The sequence below is a fragment of the Colobus angolensis genome, unplaced genomic scaffold, assembly GCF_000951035.1.
Source record: "Colobus angolensis palliatus isolate OR3802 unplaced genomic scaffold, Cang.pa_1.0 Scaffold123, whole genome shotgun sequence".
NCBI classification, from domain to species: domain Eukaryota; kingdom Metazoa; phylum Chordata; class Mammalia; order Primates; family Cercopithecidae; genus Colobus; species Colobus angolensis.
The window spans coordinates 2,503,927-2,526,595 of NW_012113475.1; the positions used below are offsets into that span (position 1 = coordinate 2,503,927).

At 37.0% G+C, this 22,669-nt stretch overlaps 1 protein-coding gene across 1 annotated transcript in view; it reads left to right on the top strand.

The window, feature by feature from the left end:
• The window catches only part of CCSER1 (coiled-coil serine-rich protein 1), a 1,373,537-nt gene that overhangs the window by 569,823 nt on the left and 781,045 nt on the right, over nt 1-22,669 (top strand). The window contains exon 8 of the mRNA XM_011932673.1: nt 20,798-20,881. Within this exon, the coding sequence (XP_011788063.1) occupies nt 20,798-20,881 (84 nt within the window). The remainder of the gene's footprint in view (nt 1-20,797; nt 20,882-22,669) is intronic.

Sequence of the window (22,669 nt, forward strand, 5' to 3'; positions counted from 1 at the left end):
CAGTGGCTCACACCTGTAATCCCAGCACTTTGAGAGGCTGAGGCGGGCTGATCACAAAGTCAGGAGTTTGAGACCAGCCTGGCCAACATGGTGAAACCCCCGTCTCTACTAAAAATACAAAAAATTAGCCAGGCTTGGTGGCAGACTCCTGTAATCCCAGCTACTTGGGAGGCTGAGGTGGGAGAATCGCTTGAAACCAGAAGGCAGAGGTTGCAGTGAGCTGAGATCACACCATTGCACTCCAGCATAGGCAACAATGGTAAAACTCTGTCTCAAAACAAACAAAAAAAAAGGAAGAAATGTTAGTGATTTCTGCACATTGATTTTGCATCCTGAGACTTTGCTGAAGTTGTTTATCAGCTTAAGGAGCTTTTGGGCTGAGATTGTGGGTTTTCTAGATGTAGGATCATGTTTTCTGCAAACAGGGATAGTTTGACATCCTGTCTTCCTATTTGTATGTCCTTTATTTCTTTCTCTTGCCTGATTATCCTGGCCAGAACTTTCAATACTATGTTGAATAGAAGTGGTGAGAGAAGGCATCCTTGTCTTATGCTGGTTTTCAAGAGAATGCTTCCAGCTTTTGCCCATTCAGTATGATGTTGGCTGTGGGTTTGTCATAGATGGCTCCTATTATTTTTAGGAATGTTGCTTCAATACCTAGTTTGTCAAGAGTTTTTAACATGAAAAAGTATTGAGTTTTATTGAATGCCTTTTCTGCATCTATTGAAATAATTATGTGGGTTTTGTCTTTGGTTTTGTTTATGTGATGAATCACATTTATTTATTTGTGCATGTTGAACCAACCTTACATCTCAGGAATGAGGCCTACTTGATTATGGTGGATAAGCATTTTGATGTGCTGTTGGATTGGGTTTGCCAGTATTTTGTTGAGAATTTGTGCATTGATGTTCATAAAAAACATTGGCCTGAAGTTTTTTGTTGTTGTGTCTCTGCCAGGTTTTGGTGTCAGGATCATGCTGGCTAAACAGAACGAGTTAGGGAGAAGTCTCTCCTTCTCAGTTATTTGGGATAGTTTCAGGAAGAAAGATACTGGCTCTTCCATTACATCTAGTGGAATTCAGCTGTGAATCCTTCTGCTCCTGGGCTTTTATTGTTTTGAAGGCTATTTGTTATTGATTAAATTTCAGAGTTTACTACTGGTCTGTTCAGGGATACCATTTCTTCCATGTTCAGTATTGGGAGAGTGTATATCTCCAGGAATTTATCCATTTCTTCTAAATTTTCTAGTTTTTGTGCACAGAGATATTAATAATATTTTCTATTTTTTTATGTCTGTGGGGTCAGTGGTAGTATCTTCCTTGTTGTTTCTGTTTATTTGAATATTATCTCTTTTCTTCATTAGTCCAGCTAGTGGTATATATATTGTACTAAATATTTCAAAAAAAAAAAAAAACAGATCCTGGATTTGTGGATCTTTTTGAAGGATTTTTCTTGTCCCCATCTCCTTCAGTTTTGATTTTTGATTTTGGTTATTTCTTGTCTTCTGCTAGCTTTGTGATTTGTTTCCTCTTGATTTTCTAGTTCTTTTAGTTGTGATGTTAAGTTGTTCACTTGAGATCTTTCTAACTTTTTGATGTGGGCATTTAGTGCTGTAGTGTCCCCTCTTAACACTGCCTTAGCTGTGTCCCAGGGATTCTGTTACATTGTATCTTTTTTCTCATTTATTTCAAAGAACTTTCTGATTTCTTCCTGAATTTTATTATTTATCAAAAAGTCATGCCGGAGCAAGTTTTTTTCAATTTTAATGTAATTATATGGTTTTGAGTGAATTTCTCAGTTTTGACTTCTAATTTCATTGTACTGTGGTTCAAGAGACTGCTTTTTAGGATTTCTATTCTTTTGCATTTGCTAAAGAATGTTTTACTACTGATTTTGTTATCAATTTTACAGTATGTGCCATGTGCCAATGAAAATCATGTATATTCAGCTCTTTTGGGGTGGAAAGTTCTGTAGATGTCTATTAGATCCATTTGATCCAGTGCTGAGTTTGTGTCCTGAAGATCTTTGCTTATTTTCTATCTTTATTGTCAGAGGAATATTAAAGTCTCCCACAATTATTGTTTGGGGATCTAAGTCTCTTTGAAGGTCTCCAAGAACTTGATTTTTGAATCTGGGTACTCCAATGTTGGGTGCATGTATATTCAGGATAGTTAGATCTTATTGTTGTATTGAACCCTTTACTATTATGTATTGTCCTTCTTTTTTATTTTTGGTATTTGTTGGTTTAAAGTCTGTTTTGGCTGAAACTAGGATTGCAACCCTACTTTTATCTGTTTTCCATTTATTTCATAGATTTTTCTGCATCCTTTTATTTTGAGCCTATGTCATTGCATGTGAGATGGGTCTCTTTAAGACAGCATACCAATAAGTCTTGTGATTCCTTATCCAGCTTCCCATTCGGTGCCTTTTAATTGGGGAATTTAGCCCATTTACATTCAAGGTTAATATGGATATTTGTGAATTTGATTCTGTTATGATGTTAACTGTTTAGTTTGCTACTTGTTTATGTGGTTGCTTTATAGTGTCACTGATCTGTAATTTAGCTTGTTTTTGTAGTGGCTGCTAATGGTTTTTCCTTTCCATGTTTACTGCTTCCTTCAGGAACTCTTGTAAGGCAGGTCTGGTGGTAACAAAGTCCCTCAGTATTTTCTTATCTGAAAAAATCTTATTTCTCCTCCTCTTATAAAGCTTAGTTTGGCCAGGTATGAAATTCTGGGTTTGCATGCTTTTCTTTAAGAATATTGAATATAGGCCTCCAATGTCTTTTGACTCATAAGGTTTCTGCTGAGTTGTCTGCTGTTAGCTTGATGGGCTTCCATTTGTAGGTGACTTGACCTTTCTCTCTAGCTCCCCTTAACATTGTTTTCTTTCATTTCAACCTTGGAGAATCTGATGATTATGTCTATTGGGGATGATGATATTTTAAAGTGTGTTATTGGGGTTCTCTGCATTTTATGAATTTGGATGTTGGCCTCTCTAGGTAGGTTGGTGAAGTTCTTATGGATAATAATCTGATATATGTTTTCCACGTTGGCTCTATACTTCTGATATCTTTCAGGGACACCAAAGAGTTGTAAATTTGGTCTCTTTATGTGATGCCATATTTCTCAGAGGTTTTGTTTGTTCATTTTCATTCTTTTTTCTCTATATTTGTCTGACTGCCTTATTTCAGAAAGCCGGTCCTCAATTTATGAGGTTCTTTCCTTTTCTTGGTATATTCTGCTATTGATATTTGTGATTGCATTATGAAATTCCTGTAGTGTGTTTTTCAGCTCTATCATGTTGGTTAAATTGTTTTCTATACTGGCTATTTTGTCTGTCAGCACCTGCATTATTTATCAGGATTTTTAGCTTCCTTGTACTGGATTTTAACATACTCTTGTAGCTCAATGATCTTCATTCATATCTATATTCTGAATTCTATTTCTGTAATTTTAGCCATCTTACCCTGGTTTAGAACCTTTGCTGGAGAGGTGATGCAATCATTTAGAGGTTAAAAAAAAAAAAAAAAGAAGAAGAAGTCCTTCTGGCTTTTGAGGTTGACATGGTTCTTGCACTGATTCTATTTCATCTTTGTGAGCTTATCTACTTTCAGTGTTTGATATTGCTGACATGTGCATGGGTTTTTAAAAATTCTTTTATCCTATTTGATGACCTTGAGGGTTTGATTGTGGTATTATGTGGATTCAGCTGACTGGCTTTGTTTCTGGAAGATTTTAGGAGGTCAGTGCTCAGCCGCCAACTCCTACACTATGTGCTCTCACTCTGGGTGCTTGCATTAACCCTTGACTTTGTTCTCTTGGCTCCTTGATGTTTGGAACTCACTGCACTGAGGTGGGAGGAGGCGGTGGTTGGGGGAAGGTGCTTTCAGACCACAGGTCACTACACTCTGATGGGTGGTGCCAGGCAAAGCATATTTTAGTGCAGTAACAGCAGGATCAGTCCTCATTCTCATGTGCTAGCAGCAACAGTAGTGGCAGCTGCAGCAGAGTGCCAGCAGGTGCCATGGTTCCTGCCTCCCTTCAGACATTCACCACTGTGGTGAAGGCAACACAGCTTGGTGGTGAGGAGGTCTCTGTTGGCAACTGTGTGTATGGTCACACTGGAGGTGATGTTGGCTTAGTGGTAGGGTGCTGGTGGGCACAGGTCTGGGTGTCTTCTCTGTGTCCCAGAAGGTGGAGTGGTCATTCAGTATGAGGGAGGATCTCCTGTTCACTGTGCAGTATTAGCACAAGGGCAGGGTGCTGGCAGGGGAGAGGTTGGCTGTTTCTGTGCCTGCCAAGGCTCTGTCTGCAATGGCAGTTGGTGGAGGGTGGGGAACAGACTATACTTCTGCAGTCTGAGAGGTAAGCAAAGTAAAATCCATTTGGGCAGACACACACTAGCCAAATGATGTGGGGAGTTTCCATGGGCCCTGGGGAAGCTGTAGTATGGGGAGACAGTGGGCAGGCTGATGTGTGGCCGTGGGGGTTGTGCCACTGGAGCTCTCTGCAGCTCAGGCACAGTCCACCAGTGCAGAAGCTATGGGCCCCCAAGTAACCCGAGACTGCCCTGCAAGCAGTTATGGCCAGTCTGGGACCCCAGGAGAGGCCAGAAAACTAAGGTATGCACAGGTTGGACAGGCCCCATATGATAGGCAAAACTGCCTGACGGAGTTCAGGTCCAGCAGTTCCCCATGACTAAAGTCTCCTATGGGAACAAGTCAAGCCAAGGGGGTGGTTGTCCCTGGCCATACTCTGCTACACATGCTTCCACATCAAAACCTCTGGACACATCAGCTGTGTGTCTGCTGTCCCTACCACTTCTTTAAGCATCCCTCCCTGCCAACACAAGCGTCTATGGTGGTCAACGGGTCTCCTCCTGCCAGCGATTCAGAGGCCCATGGTGAGAGCAGGTTGCCCCTTGCCAGTTCAACTCACCTATGCCCTGGGAGCTGCTGGGGGCCAGGAACAGGTCCTGTTGCGTGGTGGACCAGTGCAGAGTTCCCAGCTTTCTCCTGCTTCAGCCCAGCTTCTGTGTCTTCCCTCTGTCCACTCTTGGTGCCTTCCCTCTGAAGGTCTGTTAGGAGCATTCCAGTCATCTTGGTTGCTTAGTGGTCACTGTTTCCCATAATTTCTTACTTAATTTAGGAAGTTTAGGTAGATAAATAGGTAAAATTTCCCTTATTCCTATGTAAAATACAGAAACCCAGTAAGCATGCTTCATAACAGAAAGGAACTTTTAACATAATGTTTTAAATAATTTTTTTCTTTTCTTCTTCTTATCATTATTATTTTTTGTAGAGATGAGATCTTACCATATTGCCCAGGCTGGTCTCATACTCCTGGGTTCAGGAAATCTGCCTTGGCTTCCCAAAGTGTTGGATTACACAGATAAGCTCGGTGTCTGGCTTTTTATTTTTTATTTTTTTCCATGTGTAGTTTACATTGTGGGAAGAGATATGTGAACAATTTCTTACCTTGCTTAAGAAATATAGGTGGAATATGGCATTTCCCTGCTGTCTCCTCTGGGAAGCAAAAATGACAGAATCAAGAGAATCGCACAACCTCTTATATGCATTACTTTCTCCGAGAATTTCTTATCAAGCAATTCCAGTGAGACAGTGTAAGTTATTGCTTTATCGCTTGTTGACTGTTTCTGTTAAGAAGCTCATTGTTGATGAGTTTGTAAAATGACTTATGTCTTAAATATAGTTCCAAATTGATTTTGATGAAACCCATCCATTTTAGGAGATCAGAAAACTAATTTGTGTTGCCTAATAACTCAATTTATGACCCTTAGAAATTTGGTTCTCATTCTCCTACCTGCAAAATACTATCATTTTAAGATGGCTTTAGAAAAGTAAATCCCAATGCTTATTTTTAAAGTTTAATGTTTTTGAAAGAACTGGATCAAACAAAAAAAATAAGGAAATAGTTGAGTAGTGTTTTTATAAAGATAGGTTGAAATGTTCTGTTCACTTACTGTATAATCAGAAAAAAATCAGTAAGATGAGGTACATCACATCAGAAAAGTTGTACAACCTCATTATTTTTTATTGTTAGTTCAAAAACATGAAACAAAGAGGACACTAACAAATTGGAAATGACAAGAACATAGTCTTATGGAACTTTTTTGACATCTTAATAAATTTATCATTGTAAGATAATGTTTTTAACTATTCCAAAAATGTAGGACTTCAGTGAATTTTGTTGAGAGTTTGATGAACACTTTCTCAGTATTATGATATATGTTTTTCCTTTATTTCGTCCTTGCTACAATTACTTTCTCTGCTTACTTTTTATGTCTGAAACCCTACTTATTCTAGAAATGTAATAGTTTTTCAATAACAAGTTAAGAAAGATTGTGATAGTAAAACATGGTTTTGTACAAAGGAGTGTATTTTAAATTATAAAGCCCCTATATAAATGTAAGGTGGTATTATTTTTTGAAATATTTGTATCAGTAATAATTTTTAAGATATTCTAAGAGTACCATTCATTGTAGAAAAGATTATGCTGATATCCAAACATTCTTCCTCAATTGTTTGAAAATCCTAGGAGATATATCACTGTATCAAGAGATAATGCTGTTTCCTTTTTTGACTAATATGCTAAAATATACATTTCTAACATACTGGCTTTGAACAACTGTTTGCTCTTGACCATCCTATAAAAGAGAAATTACTAACAATTTCAATACTAAATTAATAAATGCCATTTAAGTTGTTCATGGATAAATTTTTAAATTACATTACAGTTTGTATTTTATTTGTAAACTTAATCAACATTTCATATAAATACCAGAGTAAATCACAGTAAATGTAATGTCTAAGAATCATTTGTTTAGTTTTATTTCAAAACTGTAAAAAAGATTTAGAATATACAATCGATTCTATTGTTTGGTAATATATTTGTTAGTTCTTTAAAAATATATATATAATTCTAGGCTGGGGGTGGTGGCTTATGCCTGTAATTCCAGAACTTTGGGAGGCCAAGCAGGGTGGATACCGAGGTCAGGAATTTGAGACCAACCTGGCCAATATGGTGAAACCCTGCCTCTACTAAAAATACAAAAGTTAGCCAGGCATCGTGGCGGGCATCTGTAGTCCCAGCTGCTCGGGAGGCTGAGGCATGAGAATCGCTTGATTCTCATGCAGTGAGCCAAGATCATGCCATTGCACGCCAGCCTGGGCAACAGAGTGAGACTCCATCTCAAAAAAAATTAATTAAAAAATGAATATAAATATAAATATATATATATAAGTATATATAATAAATATATGATATACAATATATAACATATATATATGTAATTCTGTGGGCAAACTTAGATTTTACCTCTAATAAATGTGGTTGTATAATCAGTAAAGATATAAAAATATTATGCTTAAAATTTTTTTAAATAGTATTCATTTAATAGTATTTAAATAGTATTCATTTAAAAAGTACACTTACTGTAAATCAATGGAATGTTAATATCTTAAGTGAACACATAAAGATGGATCTACAATGATTTTTTTAGTTAATGTTTATAAAAAGAAAAATTTTATAGCATCAAATAGTAATTATTAATGCTGAAATGATATATAAAATGTTTTTCAATTGTTTTGAGCTAACTAATAAAGAAACAAAATTGTGGTTTTCTTAACCTTGTTTTCAGTATTTGAGAAGCAGTGCTTCCCATGGACCTATCTGGAGAGTATATACCTCCACTGCTTTATTTCACTAGCTACCCAGGTGTTGCAGACAGCATGCTACTTTGAAACTAAGTCAAAGTAAGAATTATATGAGGTCACTTATTTAGGTAGAGCAGGATATATTGTCAATGATTACACATCCTTGTGTTTTCTTATCTCTGAACTCTGTCCTCCTTGATGGTATTCCTTTTTTCTTTCTTCTTCTTTTTTTTTTTTTCACGTGTTCATAAAATTCTGTCCTCGTTTGCCCTGATAAAGTTGTCTGTTTTCTTTGTTTTTTTAATCTTTTGAACTTTTTGTTTCTAAGAGTGAGGGAACAGCTTGTAAATCATACAGTAAAGCCCTACAAAGAGAAGACCAGAAGTCTACAAATAGAAAGAAAGTCATGATGACTCAATGTCAAACTTGATGTGTTTAAGAAGTCAAAAATTATGTTCATAATTTTACTGGAGGAATTATTGGGAGGTTTGTGAGAATTAGAAATTATTATTTGTTTTTTATTTGCATTTTTTTGTCTTTTAAAAAATTATACTTTAAGTTCTGGGGTACACGTGTAGAATATGCAGTTTTCTTACACAGGTATACACGTGCCATGGTGGTTTGCTGCACCCATCAACCTGTCATGTGCATTAGGTATTTCTCTAATGTTATCCCTCCCCTACACCCCCACCCACCTGACAGGCCCTGGTGTGTGATGTTCCCCTCACTATGTCCATGTGTTCCCATTGTTCAACTCCCACTTAGGAGTGAGAACGTGTGGTGTTTGGTTTTCTGTTCTTGTGATAGTTTGCTGAGAATGATGGTTTCCAGCTTCTTCCATGTTCCTGCAAAGGACATGAACTCATCCTTTTTTATGGCTGCATAGTCTTCCGTGGTGTATATGTGCCACATTTTCTTTATCCAGTCTGTTATTGATGGACATTTGGGTTGGTTCCAAGTCTTTGCTATTGTGAATAGTGCCACAATAAACATATGTGTGCATGTGTCTTTATACTAGAATGATTTATAATCCTTTGGATTATATACCTAGTAATAGAATTGCTGGGTCAAATGGTATTTCTAGTCCTAGATCCTTGAGGAATTGCCACATTGTATTCCTCAATGGTTGAACTAATTTACACTCCCACCAACAGTGTAAAACTTTTCCTATTTCTCCACATCCTCTCCAGCATCTGTTGTTTTCTGACTTTTGAATGATCACCATTCTAACTGGCATGAGATAGTATCTCATTGTGGTTTTGATTTGCGTTTCTCTAATGACCAGTGATGATGATTATTTTTCCTTATGTCTGTTGACCACATAAATGTCTTCTTTTGGGAAGTGTCTCTTCATATCCTTTGCCCACGTTTTGATGGGGTTGTTTTTTTTTTCTTGTAAATTTGTTTAAGTTCTTTGTAAATTCTGGTTATTAGTCCTTTGTCAGATGGATAGATTGCAAAAATTTTCTCCCATTCTGTAGGTTGCCTTTTCACTCTGATGTTAGTTTCTTTTGCTGTGCAGAAGCTCTTTAGTTTAATTAGATCCCATTTGTCAATTTTGGCTTTTTTTGTTATTGCTTTTGGTGTTTTACACATGAAGTCTTTGCCCATACCTATGTCCTGAATGGTATTGCCCAAGTTTTCTTCTAAAATTTTTATGGTCCTAGGTCTTACGTTTAAGTCTTTGATCCATCCTGAGTTGATTTTTGTGTAGGTGTAAGGAAGGGCTTTGGTTTCGGTTTTCTACATATGTCTACCCAGTTTTCCCAAAAACATTTATTAAATAGGGAATCTTTTCCCCATTTCTTGTTTGTGCCAGGTTTGTCAAAGATCAGATGGTTGTAGATGTGTGGTATTATTTCTGAGGCCTCTGTTCTGTTTCACTGGTCTGTTTTGGTACCAGTACAATGTTGTTTTGGTAACTGTAGCCTTTCAGCATATTATTATTGTCAAAATTATTTACAGATTCTACTTGTTTTTATTTTTTGACATTTGATTTCTATTTAGTTAATAGTCTTAAACAATGACATAATTCCAAACACAGGCAAAATGCATTATAAAATTTATAAGACTGGAGTCAGGAAACTGAACCTGGGACAAACTAGCCAAATTTCTGAGTATGTGGCTCTAACTTCCCGAATTCATAAAATGAAAGTACAGGAATGAAATCACTTGTATGTAATTTTTTTATCTGTATTTCAGATTCTTTAGTAGGTTATATCACAAGAACATAAATATTGCTGATATTCTTGAAATGAGCTATTTGAAAATCATTGCAAATGTAATTTAAATCACCAAAATCTAAAATTAAATCACAAAATATTCGTTTTAAAAATTTTACTGTATACATTTTTACACAACTATAATGACATAATTTATACTACTCCCAACTGTAATAATTTAGAGTTTGTCTCTATGTTTGGATGATCTTGTAACAAGTTATTTCAAAATTTAGTGTCTTAAAACTGTAATTTTATTTAATTCACAATTTTCTATGTCAAGAACTTGGATATGATTCAACTGGGCAGTTCTAGCCTTGTGTTTCTCAGGCACTTAGAGTGAGATGTTAGCTGGGATTTTAGTCAACTAAAGACTCCACCAGCCTAGATGTCCAAGGTAGCTCATTCTCATAGTGGGCAGTTGATGCTGGGTGTCCTTTGGGAGCCCAATGAAGCTGTCAATGGAAGCACCATGTGGTTTCTGCTTCTCAGCATGGCTGCTAGTTTCTTTCTGCAAAGAAGTAACCTCAGAAGGAGCATTATAACAGACCATGATGGAAGGTCTTTCCTGAACTAATCTTGAAAGTCATGCAGAATCATCATACTCTATTAATCATGCAAGTCAATAAGACTAGCCCAGATGCAAAGACAGGAACATTAGACCCCACTTTTCAATAGGAATACTAGCAAAGGGTTCATAGCCATCTTTAATCTACCACACTGAGTTCGATATTTATGAATAATTATTGAATTAAAAAATAATAGAATTGAAAATTGAATTTTAATCCAAAAATTAATTACACTTGAATGAGAAGCAGAGAATGTCATAATTATTAAATTATGTTTTTCTTATCAATGAATAATATGCATTTTTACAAGCACAAGTTCCGATTGGTTACATTAGCTTACAGGTTAATGGAATAACTTTATTTTGAATACCAAGAAAATTAAAATCCTATTAATTCTACACATCAATATGATTTCTAAATCAATAGATCATCCTCACAAATATGTTCTAGAATTTTGCAAATACAGTGAGAATTTTAATGAGTTATTGCTGTCAACACTCATTTGAGAGTAAGTGTTGTTCAAAACCTTTCATTTTGCCTGCTAGATAGATATTTTAGGTTGGTGCATAAGTAATTGCTGTTTTTGTCATAAAAGTAATGGCAAAAGCCTAAATTACTTTTGCACCAATCTAACACTTATGTGAATGTTGCCACTGTATATAATCAACTAAAGCAAAATGCTGGGTAGCAAAAATTCATTTGCAAAGCCATTCATACAGGCAGGTTTTATAAATTGTCTTCTGATGGCTCATAATAAATATTTCATATGTGTTCCATAGATTAATGTAAATGATATATTAGCATCTACCCAGTTTAATGTTGTGGGATTGTGAATTCCTTCAAAAATTTTCCCAGGAATAAAATCGGATAATTTTTTAAAGGAGCATAATTTTGGAAAACCAAGTTTCTTTGCAGTTCCTAGTAGCCACAAAATAGGGAAATGTTCTAATTTAAACTATTTAATTAACAAAATGTTAATTAATACAAAAATACTGTTGTTAATTGTTCAACAAAAATAATTATAGATATAGGCAAAATCTCAGATCCCATCTCAATAAAGGACTCACTGACGAGCTTCCAGGAGTGTGGTTAGCCAGCTACAGCATTAGCTTTTTCAAAGGTCAGCCTCAGCTCTCCAGATGAAGTTCAAGCTCATCACTGGGTGATCTGAAACCAAGGCTGAGTAAGGTGGTAGTGGCTGAGATCTAGCTATTGATGAGGTACTCCCCAGCCAATGACTGAACAAGGGAGTGGTACAAGAGCCAACCCACTTTCGCTCAACATGGGGATTTCTGTAACAGGAAATCTTAGCCATGAGCCCCTTGTTTGGCTGATAGAGAATTTGTTAGTATGAATCAAGGTTTGACTGTCCCCTGCTCAATCCTACCTGAATCTTCTTCTTCGTTTTTTCTTTTTTTTTCTTCACGTTTCCTTTCCTTTCCCTTCCTTAATAAACTTTATGTACCCTTAACTCCATCTGATTCCTGGAGAACCAACCTGTGGCATTTTATTTTATGAACAAAGTTAACTTTTCTTAAGTGACATGTTAATTAAGACTTTGGTAATATAAATACTAATACAATAGAGTTTTTGTCATAAGGTGGTTTATAGTTTGGTGTCATCATCAACCTCCACAGAAATTTCCTTGGGACTAAAGAAGTTGAGTAACTAGCACAGAACTACCTGGCTAGTTACTTGTAGCATCCAGGATTTGATCCTGTATCTCTCTGATTCTAAGCAACATGATTATTATCTTACTTGCTTCCTAATATGCTAATATTAGTATTTCCTTTGCAATATAGAACAGGTAAAACCTTTTACCATTAATGGTGATATTTAGAGTCTAGGAGTATAAGTATTAAAAATGAGTATAATCCCTGTCCATAGTACCTATGATTTGGGGAAGAAGTTGGAGTACTGTAAAAGAGATGGAACAGAAAGAGCTAATAAGCATCTCCCTCCTAGTCAAGCTGGTTGTCAGCAAACGAAAAGAGATATTAGTAAATTACAAACTAAGCTAGGCATGGTGGCTCACATTTGTAGTCCTACCTCTTTGAGAGGCCAAGGTAGGAAGTCCGAGGCCAGCATGACCAACATAAAGCAACCCAATCTCAACAAAATATTTTAAAAGTTTCTGGGCAAAATAATGACCATGGTGAGAATTAAATCAAGAACACAGTCCCATTTATGTTAGCACAAAAAAACAAAAAACAAAAACAAAAAACGACCAAACAAAATGTATGAATATACTTAGCCAAGGAGATGAAGGAGCTCTATAAGAACTTTAAAACACTGATGAAAAAAATCATATATGACATAAATAAATGGAGATACATCCTATGCTTAAGCTCATGGACTGTTAGAATCAAAATTGTGAAAATGACCATAATGTCCAAAGCAATCTGCAGATTCAATGCAATTCCTATCAAAATACCTCAACATCACTTTTTGTGGAATTAAGAAAAAACAAAAGTTAAAACTTATACGGAACCAAAAAATAATGCAAATAGCCAAAGTAATCCAGAGCAAAAAGAATAAATCTGGAGGCGTCACATTACTTCAAATTTTACTGCAAGGCTATAGTAACCAAAACAGCATGGTAGCCATATAAAAGTAGATACATAGACCATTGGAACAGAGTAGAGAACCCAGAAATAAAGCCAAATACAACAGCCAGCTGATCTTTGACAAAGCCAACAAAAACATACACTGAGCAAAGAACACCTTATTCAATAAATGATGCTGGAAAAATTGGATAGCCAGATGTAGAAGAATGAAACTGGATCCCTATTCTCACCATGTACAAAAATTAACCGAAGATAGATTAAAGACTTAAATCTAAGCCCTAAAACTATAAAAATTATATTAGAAAAACCTAAGACAAACTATTCTGGATGTTTGCTTAGGTAAAGAATTTATGACTATGACCCCCAAAACAAATGTAACAAAAAGGAAAATAAATTAATGAGACCTAATTAAACTTTAAAGCTTCTATACAACAAAAGAAATAATCAACAGAGTAAACAGACAACTTACAGAATGAGAGAAAATATTTGTCACCTGTACCTCAACAAAGGACTAATACCCAGAATCTATGAGTAACTCAAATCAGCAAGAAAAAAATGAATAATTCCATTAAAAAGTGGGTAAATGACATAAGCAGACGTTCCTCAACATAAGATATACAAATGGCCAACAAATGTGAAAAAAATGCTCAACATCACTAACTACCAGGGAAATGAGCATTAAAACCACAATGAGAGGTCACTTTATCCAGAATAACCATTATTAAAAAGTCAAAAGACAATAGATGTTAGCATGGATGTGGTAAATGGTGAAAATGGAATGCTTATGCAGTGCTAATGAGACTATAAATTAGTACAACCTCTACAGAAAATAGTATGGAGATTTCTCAAAGGACTAAAAGTACATCTACTATTAAATTCAGCAATCTCACTACTGGGTATCTACCCAAAGGAAAATAAATCATTATATCAAGAAGACTTCTGTATGCATATGTTTATCACAACACAATTCACAATTACAAAGATATGGACTCAATCTAAGTGCCCATCAACTGATAAATGGATAAAGAAAATGTGGTATTATAAGTCAGGCATGGAGACTGATGCCTATAATCCCAACATTTTTGAATGCTGGGGTAGGAGGATCACTTGAGCCCAGAAGTTTGAGGCCAGGCTGTGCAACAAAGTGAGACCCCATTTCCACACACACACACAAATTAGCCAGGCATGGTAGCATATGCCTGTAGTCCTAGCTACTCAAGAGGCTGAGGAATGAGGATCCTTTAAGCATAGGAGGTTGAGGTTACAGTAAGCTGATCATACCACTGTACTCCAGTCTTGGTGACACAGAAGATCATGTGTATATATATGTATATATATGTGTATGTATATGTGTGTGTATATATATACACACACATATACACACACACAGCGCACACTGTGGAATACTATTTAACTATAAAAAAAACAATGAATGCATTTTGCAGCAACTTGGAAGTAATTCAGGAATGAAAAATTAAATACCACATGCTCTCATTTATAAGTGAGAGCTAAGATGTGGGTATGCAAAGCCAGAGTGATATAATAGACACTGGAAACTTAGAAGCAGGGAAATGTGAAGGGAGTGAGTGATGAAAAATTACCTGTTGGGTACAATGTACACTATTTAGGTGACAAGTACACTAAAATCCTAGCCTTCACCACTATATAATTCATCCATGTAACCAAAAACCACTTGTACCCCTAAAACTATTGAAATAATAATAACAAACCAATAAAAATAAAATTTTAAAAATAAGGTTAAAAAAAAAAAAAGTTAGTTGGATGTGGTGGTGCATGCCTGCAGTCCTAGCTACTTGGGAGGCCGAGGCAGGAAGATTGCTTGAGCCCAGGACTTTGAGGTTACAGTGAGCCTTGATTGAGCCATTGCACTGCAGCCTACTCAACAGAGTGTCTCTAAATAAATAAGAACTATACATTCTTTGTAGCTCAGTATGGAAGAAGTAGAAATTCTACCATGAGAACTAGAAGAAACAGGCATTAATAAACAGGTATTATGTTTTCTCTAATCCTTTAGATGTTTTGTTGTTGTTGTTGTTGTTGTTGCTGTTCCTTGTCAGCTCAGATAAGGGTGCCAGATTTCAGAGAAATGGGTATACTGCTAATGTTTATACTGCTTATTTGGTAATTGTATTGGAAAGAAACATGAATTTGAGCATCTTCTTTTTTTTTCAAATAGAGATGATATTTCACTGTTTTACCCAAGCTAGTCTTGAAGTCCTGGGCTCAAGCGAGCCTCCTTCCTTGCCCTCCCAAAGTTCTGGGATTACAAGTGAGAGCCACCATGGCCAGCCAAATTTGATCATCTTATGTGTGTCAGTTATTATGTTTGGTGCTCGTAATATGGTAATGAAATAGAAACTATATGCTCAAATAGAGAATAAAACTAGTTCAGTGAGGCCGGGAACAGTGGCTTATGCCTGTAATCCCAGCACTTCGGGAGGCCAAAGTGGGCAGATCAGCTGAGGTCTGGAGTGTGAGACCAGCCTGACCAACATGAGGAAACCCCGTTTCTACTAAAAATACAAAAAATTAGCCAGATGTTGTGGCACATGCCTGTAATCCCAGTTACTCGGGAGGCTGAGGCAGGAGAATTGCTTGAACCCGGGAGGTGGAGGTTGCGGTGAGCCGAGATTGCACCATTGCACTCCAGCCTGGGCAACTAGAGTGAAACTCCCTCTCATCAACAACTACAACAACAGCAGCAAAAAAGTAGTTCAGTGAGGTTGGGAAACAAGCAAACAACACTTTAAGTATTGCATGAAATGATGTATGGTATGGATGCTATGGAGCATTCCCAAAGGGATGTGTCACTCGGCCAAAAAGGAAAATCTTTCTAGTGAAATAAAGAGTAATTCTTGAGATGTGTCTTGGAGCACGTGGTATTATGAGGGAGAGAAGGATACAATGGGTTGAAGGCAACACATCCAGAAATTTGCATGTGTAAAGTGAGGAGATGTGAAACAACATTGCATTTCAGTGCTGCAGGAATGAACAAAGTTGTGAGGAGGTTGAAAGTCAAAAACATTGCAGCTCCAGAAATAAGCAAGGAACAGATAATGAACGGTACATTACGCTATGCTGAAGAGTTTTGATTTTCTTCCTAAAGGAGGAGATGATTAGCTGTTAAATTAGGAAGTGACAAAATTAATTCCTGCTTAGAAAAGTCTCTTTGGCAAACAGGGAAAATGATAGAGATAGAGAAAAAATCGCTTTAGAGACAATTACAGAAATTTGGGTAAGAAGCAACAAGTACTTAGACTATCAATATGGAATAGAGAGGAGTAAGCCCAAGAAATAGTGAAGAAGCCGGGTGCGGTGGCTCAAGCCTGTAATCCCAGCACTTTGGGAGGCCGAGATGGGCGGATCACGAGGTCAGGAGATCGAGACCATCCTGGCTAACATGCTGAAACCCCGTCTCTACTAAAAAATACAAAAAACTAACCAGGCGAGGTGGCGGGCGCCTGTAGTCCCAGTTACTCGGGAGGCTGAGGCAGGAGAATGGCGTAAACCCGGGAGGTGAAGCTTGCAGTGAGCTGAGATCTGGCCAGTGCACTCCAGCCTGGGTGACAGAGCGAGACTCCGTCTCAGAAAAAAAAAAAAAAAAAAAAAAAAAAAAAAAAAGAAAGAAATAGTGAAGAAGTAGAGATTAAATTTGGTTTCAGATTTGGTTCAAAGTGAGTTAGAAACTGAACGTATATGATGGCTTCCTGATTATTAATTTAGGAAATAGGAAGATAATGGGGAAATCTGCAGAAGTGAAGTCTTAAGGTGGCGGAAGAGGATGTTAAGTTGGAGTGTCTGTGGAATAATATTGAGTATATGTTTAGTGAGTAGTTGTACTTAAGAGCTGAAGCTTGGAATACTGAAGAGCTGAAGATAATTCTGGATTAGCTAGTTGTATCTTGTAGTTACCGGCTATATTAGCCAGGGTTATTTAGAGGGACAGAACTGATGGAATATATATATATATATATATATATATTCCGTGTGTGTGTGTGTGTGTGTGTGTATGTGTATATGTGTATATGAGTTTATTAAGTATTAACTCACATGATTACAAGGTCCACAATAGGCCATCTGCAGGCTGAGAAGCAAGGAGAGACAGTCCGAATTCCAAAACTGAAGAACTTGGAGTCCAGTGTTCAAGGGCAGGAAGCATCCAGCACAGGAGAAATATGTAGGCTCGGAGGCTAGGCCACTCTCTCTTTTCACATATTTCTGCCTGCTTATATTCTAACCATGATGCCAGCTGATTAGATTGTGCCCACCGAGATTAAGGGTGGGTCTGCCTTTCCCACCTCACTGACTCAAATGTTAATCTCCATTGGCAACAGCCTCACAGACACACCCTGGATCAATACCCTGTATCTTTCAATCCAATCAATTTGACACTCAGTATTAAACATCACACCAGCATAGAGTAGTAGAGGCCATGGATGTGGATATATTGTGTACATAGAGGTCGTGTTTGGGTGTACATGCAGAGTGAGAAGATTAAATGCCCAAAGATTAAGCTGCAGTGAAAGGCACAATTGTTACAGGGACATCATTAAAGATGAGCACTGTAACATGGATATTGGTTTGAGAATTAATATTTAATTATAACCAGGGACCACATGGTAGATATAGTATCTATACTAGTCCATTTTCACACCACTATAAAGAACAACCTGAGACTGGGTAATATAAAAAATAAAGAGGTTTAATTGACTCACAATTCTATGTGGCTGGAGAGGCCTAAGGAAACTTAAAATCACGGCAAAAGGCTGAGGGGAAGCAAGGCACTTCTTCACAAAGCAACAGGAGAGAGAGAGAGCATAGGGGAAACTGTCACTTTTAAGCCATCAGATCTCATGAAAACTCCCTATCACCAGAACAGCATGGGGGGAACCACCCCCATGATCCAATCACCTCCTACCAGATCTCTCCTGTGACACATGGGAATTATAATTTAAGATGAGATTTGGGTGGGATCACAGAGACAAACTACTTCATTCTGCCTCCAGACCCTCCCAAATCTCATGTTCTTGTCATATTTAAAAACCAATCTTGCCTTCACAATGGTCCCCCAAAGTCTAACTCATTACAGCATTAACTCAAAAGTCCAAGTCCAAAGTCTCATCTGAGACAAGGCAAATCTCTCTCTCCTATGAGCCTGTAAAATCAAAAACAAGTTACTTACTTCCAAGCTACAATGGAGGTACAGGCAATGGGCAAATGTTCTTATTCCAAAATGAAAAGAATTGGCCAAAACAACAGGGCCACAGGCCTCATGCAATTCTGAAAGCTGGTGGAGCAGTCATTAAATCTTAAAGCTCCATAATCTCCTTTCACTCTGTGTCTCACATCCATGGAATGCTGATGCAAGGGATGGACTCCCATGGTCTTGGGCAACTCTACCCCTGTGACTCTGTGGGATATATCCCCTGCGGCTCCTTTCATAGCCTGGCGTTGAGTGCCTGATATAGTTTGGCTGTGTCCGCACCCAAATCTCAACGTGAATTTATCTCCCAGAATTCCCATATGTTGTGGGAGGGACCCAGGGGGAGGTAATTGAATCATGGGCCTGTTCTTTCCTGTGCTATTCTCATGATAGTGAATAAGTCTCACAAGATCTGATGGGTTTATCAGGGGTTTCCCCTTTTACTTCTTCCTTGTTTTCTCTTGCCGCTGCCATGTAAGTAGTGCCTTTCACCTCCTGCCACAATTCTGAGGCCTCCCCAGCCATGTGAAACTGTAAGTCCAATTAAACTTCTTTTTCTTCCCATTCTCAGGTATGTCTTTATCAGCAGCATGAAAATGGACTAATACAGTGCCAGTGGCTTTTCCAGGCACATGGTACAAGCTGTCAGTAGATCTATGATTCTGGGGTCTGAAGATCAGTGACCTTCTTCTCACAGTTCCCCCTAGGCAGTGCCCCAGTGGAGATTCTGTGTGGGTGGCTCCGACCTCACATTTCCCTTCCACACTGCCCTAGCAGAAGTTCTCCATAAGGGCTGTACCCCTGCAGCAGACTTCTGTCTGGACATCCAGGCATTTCCATACATTCTCTGAAATCTAGGCAGAGGTTCCCAAGCCCAACACTACATGTAAGCCACCAATGCTAGGGGCTTGTACCCTCTGAAGCAAACACCTGGGCTATTAGCCATGGCTGGAGCTGGAGCAGCTGGGATGCAGGCTGCCATGGCCCAAGGCTACACAGAGCAGCAGGGCCCTGGACACAGCCCACAAAACCATTTTTCTCTCCTAAGCCTCCTGGCCCGTAATGGGAGAGGCTGCTGTCCTTGTTGGGAGAGGCTCTTGTACTGTGATGGGAGAGGCTGTGGTGAAGATTTCTGAAATGCACTAGAGACATTTTCCCCATTGTCTTGGCTATAACATTTGGCTCTTCATTACTTATGCAATTTTCTGCAGTCATCTTGAATTTTTCCCCAGAAAATGGGTTTTTCTTTTCTACCTCATAATCAGGCTGTAAAATTTTCAAGCTTTTATGCTCTGCTTCTCTTTTAAATAAAAGTACTTGTTTCCAATAATCTATTTTTTAATTCATATGACTGAACACATTTGGAATCAGCCAGGTCACCTCTTGAATGTTTTGCTGCTTAGAAATTTCTTCCACCAGGTACCCTAAATCATGTTTCTCAAGTTCAAAGTTTCACAGATCTCTAGGGCAGTGGCAAAATGCCAGCAGTCTCTTTGCTAAAGCATAACAATAGTGACCTTTACTCCAGTGTCCAAGAAGTTCCTTATCTTCATTTGAGACTGCCTCAGCCTGGACTTTGTTGACCAAATAACCATCAGCATTTTAATCAAAACCATTTTAGTTTCTAGAAACCTCCAAACTTTCCCACATCTTCCTGTCTTCTTCTGAGCCCTCCATACTGTTCCAACCTTTGCCCATTACCCAGTTTCAAAGCTGCTTCCTCATTTTCAGTTTATCTTTATGGCAGTGCCCTACTCCAATCACCAGTTTTCTGTATTAGTCCATTTTCACATTGCGATAAAGAATGATCTAAGCCTGGGTAATTTATACAGGAAAAAGGTTTAATTGACTTCACAGTTTCTCATGGCTGGGGAGAACTCAGGAAACTTACAATCATGGTGGAAGGCTAAGGGGAAGTAAGTCATGTCCTCACAAGGTGGCAGGAGTCAGAGAGTGCTCAGGGGAAACTACCACTTTTAAACCATCAGATCTCATGAGAACTTTCTCACTATCATGAGAATATCACGGGGGAAACCACCCCCATCAGGTCCCTCCCTCCACGTGTGGGGATTACAATTTGAGATGAGATTTGGGTGGGGACACTGAGCCAAGCCGTATCAGTATCTTTTTAAATGTAGAGTTATTTCTGTTTTACCTACTATGTATGCACAAACATGAGAGGGAATAATTTAGGATGGTTTTCTGGTTTCTGTCCTAGGCGAGTAAATTGATAGAGGCATACCAAAAAGAAAACAAAAAACTAAGCAAAAACATATGTGTATGTGTGTGTGTGTGTGTGTGTGTGTGTGTGTATGTTTGTGTGTGTATGTCTACGTGATTATGTATAGCATAGCATTTTTGGATGCATTAACTTATTTTTTGCAAATAAGAATATACTATGAAAAATATCATACTGTAGAGGGAATTTGAGTTTCATTAGTCAGATGCAATTATCTCCCACTGTGTGAAGCTGACTTTCCTTATCAAGAGCAAAGCAAAAGGGCTAAGCCTATTATGCCATCTCTTTGATGTTTTTATAGGATATAATGAAAGATGAATGCTCGATGCTCAAGCTGCAGCTGAAAGAGAAGGATGAACTCATTTCCCAACTTCAGGAAGAACTGGTAAGTGATAACAATACTTGGCCCACAGAGTGTACTTTCCTTGCAAGGTTATTTGTTCCACACCCTTATTTATTAACACCAATGGCATTAGTTATTTGTAAATCCTTCCAGTGGTTCAATCTGATGATCAGTTTTTATAATTCTGTCATGAAAACCATAGATCTTTGACAAGCTAAAGAATAAAAAGGATGTTTTATAATCTATGTGGAAATGTGTATGATTCCAGAAACATATCACTGAACCAGGATTAAATATTTCATTTGTATCTGTCAGAAATCTGGAAGGCTTAGGCCACATTGTTTTTGTAAAGTGCATGATTTAACTCCATACAGCTATACCTAAAGATACAGATCTATAATATAAAGCAACATACTTAATCTAGCAAACAAAACCAGATTTTACATTTTATTTTTGTGAAGCCATCAAAAATATGTTAACCTAATGAGACTTCTTGTTAATTTATTATATAGTTCCCACATTATGTAAAAATTATACAAAAATATTAAGTGTGTGGGGTTCAGATTTTAGAGTATGGTTTTTAATGTAATATCATAAAAGAAAGTAGGAAGTATACTTTCATAATATAAAAATACATTGGTAGATAGCAGACAGAGCAGTGGGCATTATTTTTTCTAAGTATGTGTTTTCTATTTATCTATGAATATTAACCGTATTTTACAATAAAATGTGCACTCTGGATATGCATTTTAAAAGATAGTACTCTAAAACAAGAATTAAATAGAAAGAAATAAGAAGATATATTTTTAATTCATCATTAGTTTTTACACTAACAATAGATTAAAGGGAAAATCATGCAGTAAGAAAGACCCTGACTCATTATTAAGATCAGGAAACAAATCCTTCTTGACATATTTTTAATGATTATTTCAGACTTACAGTAGTTTATTATGTAATTATTGAACACAATTAAATTACAAAACAGATTTTATAGACCATCAAACTTCTGAGGACTCCTAACATATTAGTGAGATATTAGAGAAATTCAGAGCATAATTTATAGACTCTTCACAACTAACAATGTTTTCCCTGAAACTTGACCTTTATTTAAATAGTATTTTATGATTAGATTGATGCTGATCATTGGTCCCATGAACATGTTACTGTGGCTTTAGCAGACTTATAAACTAGTACTTAGGAAAAGAGCAGTATCACAGACAAAAGGAACATGTGTTACATTACCAAAATAACCTTTTATAAACCTATAAGTAACATATTGTAGTGTCAATTTTATATATTACATAATGAAAACATTTCTTTATTTAAATATAGCCCTTTACATATTATCTAATAATGCTTTTTCATGTGGCATATAAAAATATCTTTGAGTTGATTAAATATCACATATAGATATTGCATAGTGGATAAAATAATCAATTTTAACATAGCAGAGTATTTATTACTTTGTCAGAGAGTGCTTATTTTGGATTTGGATAATTAACTCAGAAAAGAGTATCTTTTTTTCTCAGCATTAGTTATGATCAGTTTTAAAACATTCATATACAAGAAATCAGACCTTCATTTGCTAAATTAAATGAAAAAGAAAATGATTACTTTCAAAAACAGTACTACATAGTTACAATTTAAAAAATTGAGTATACCTCCATCTAAAAAACACCTATATGTTTTTTTTTTCTTTTCTTTATACTTGAATTACTCAAATTGGCTACTTAGTTTCTAAAATTTCTCAGGTAACAAGCAGCATTTGAATTTTGTGTTATTGTAGTTTTCATATCATCTTGAATACTTAAACAGGAAAAATGTTAACTT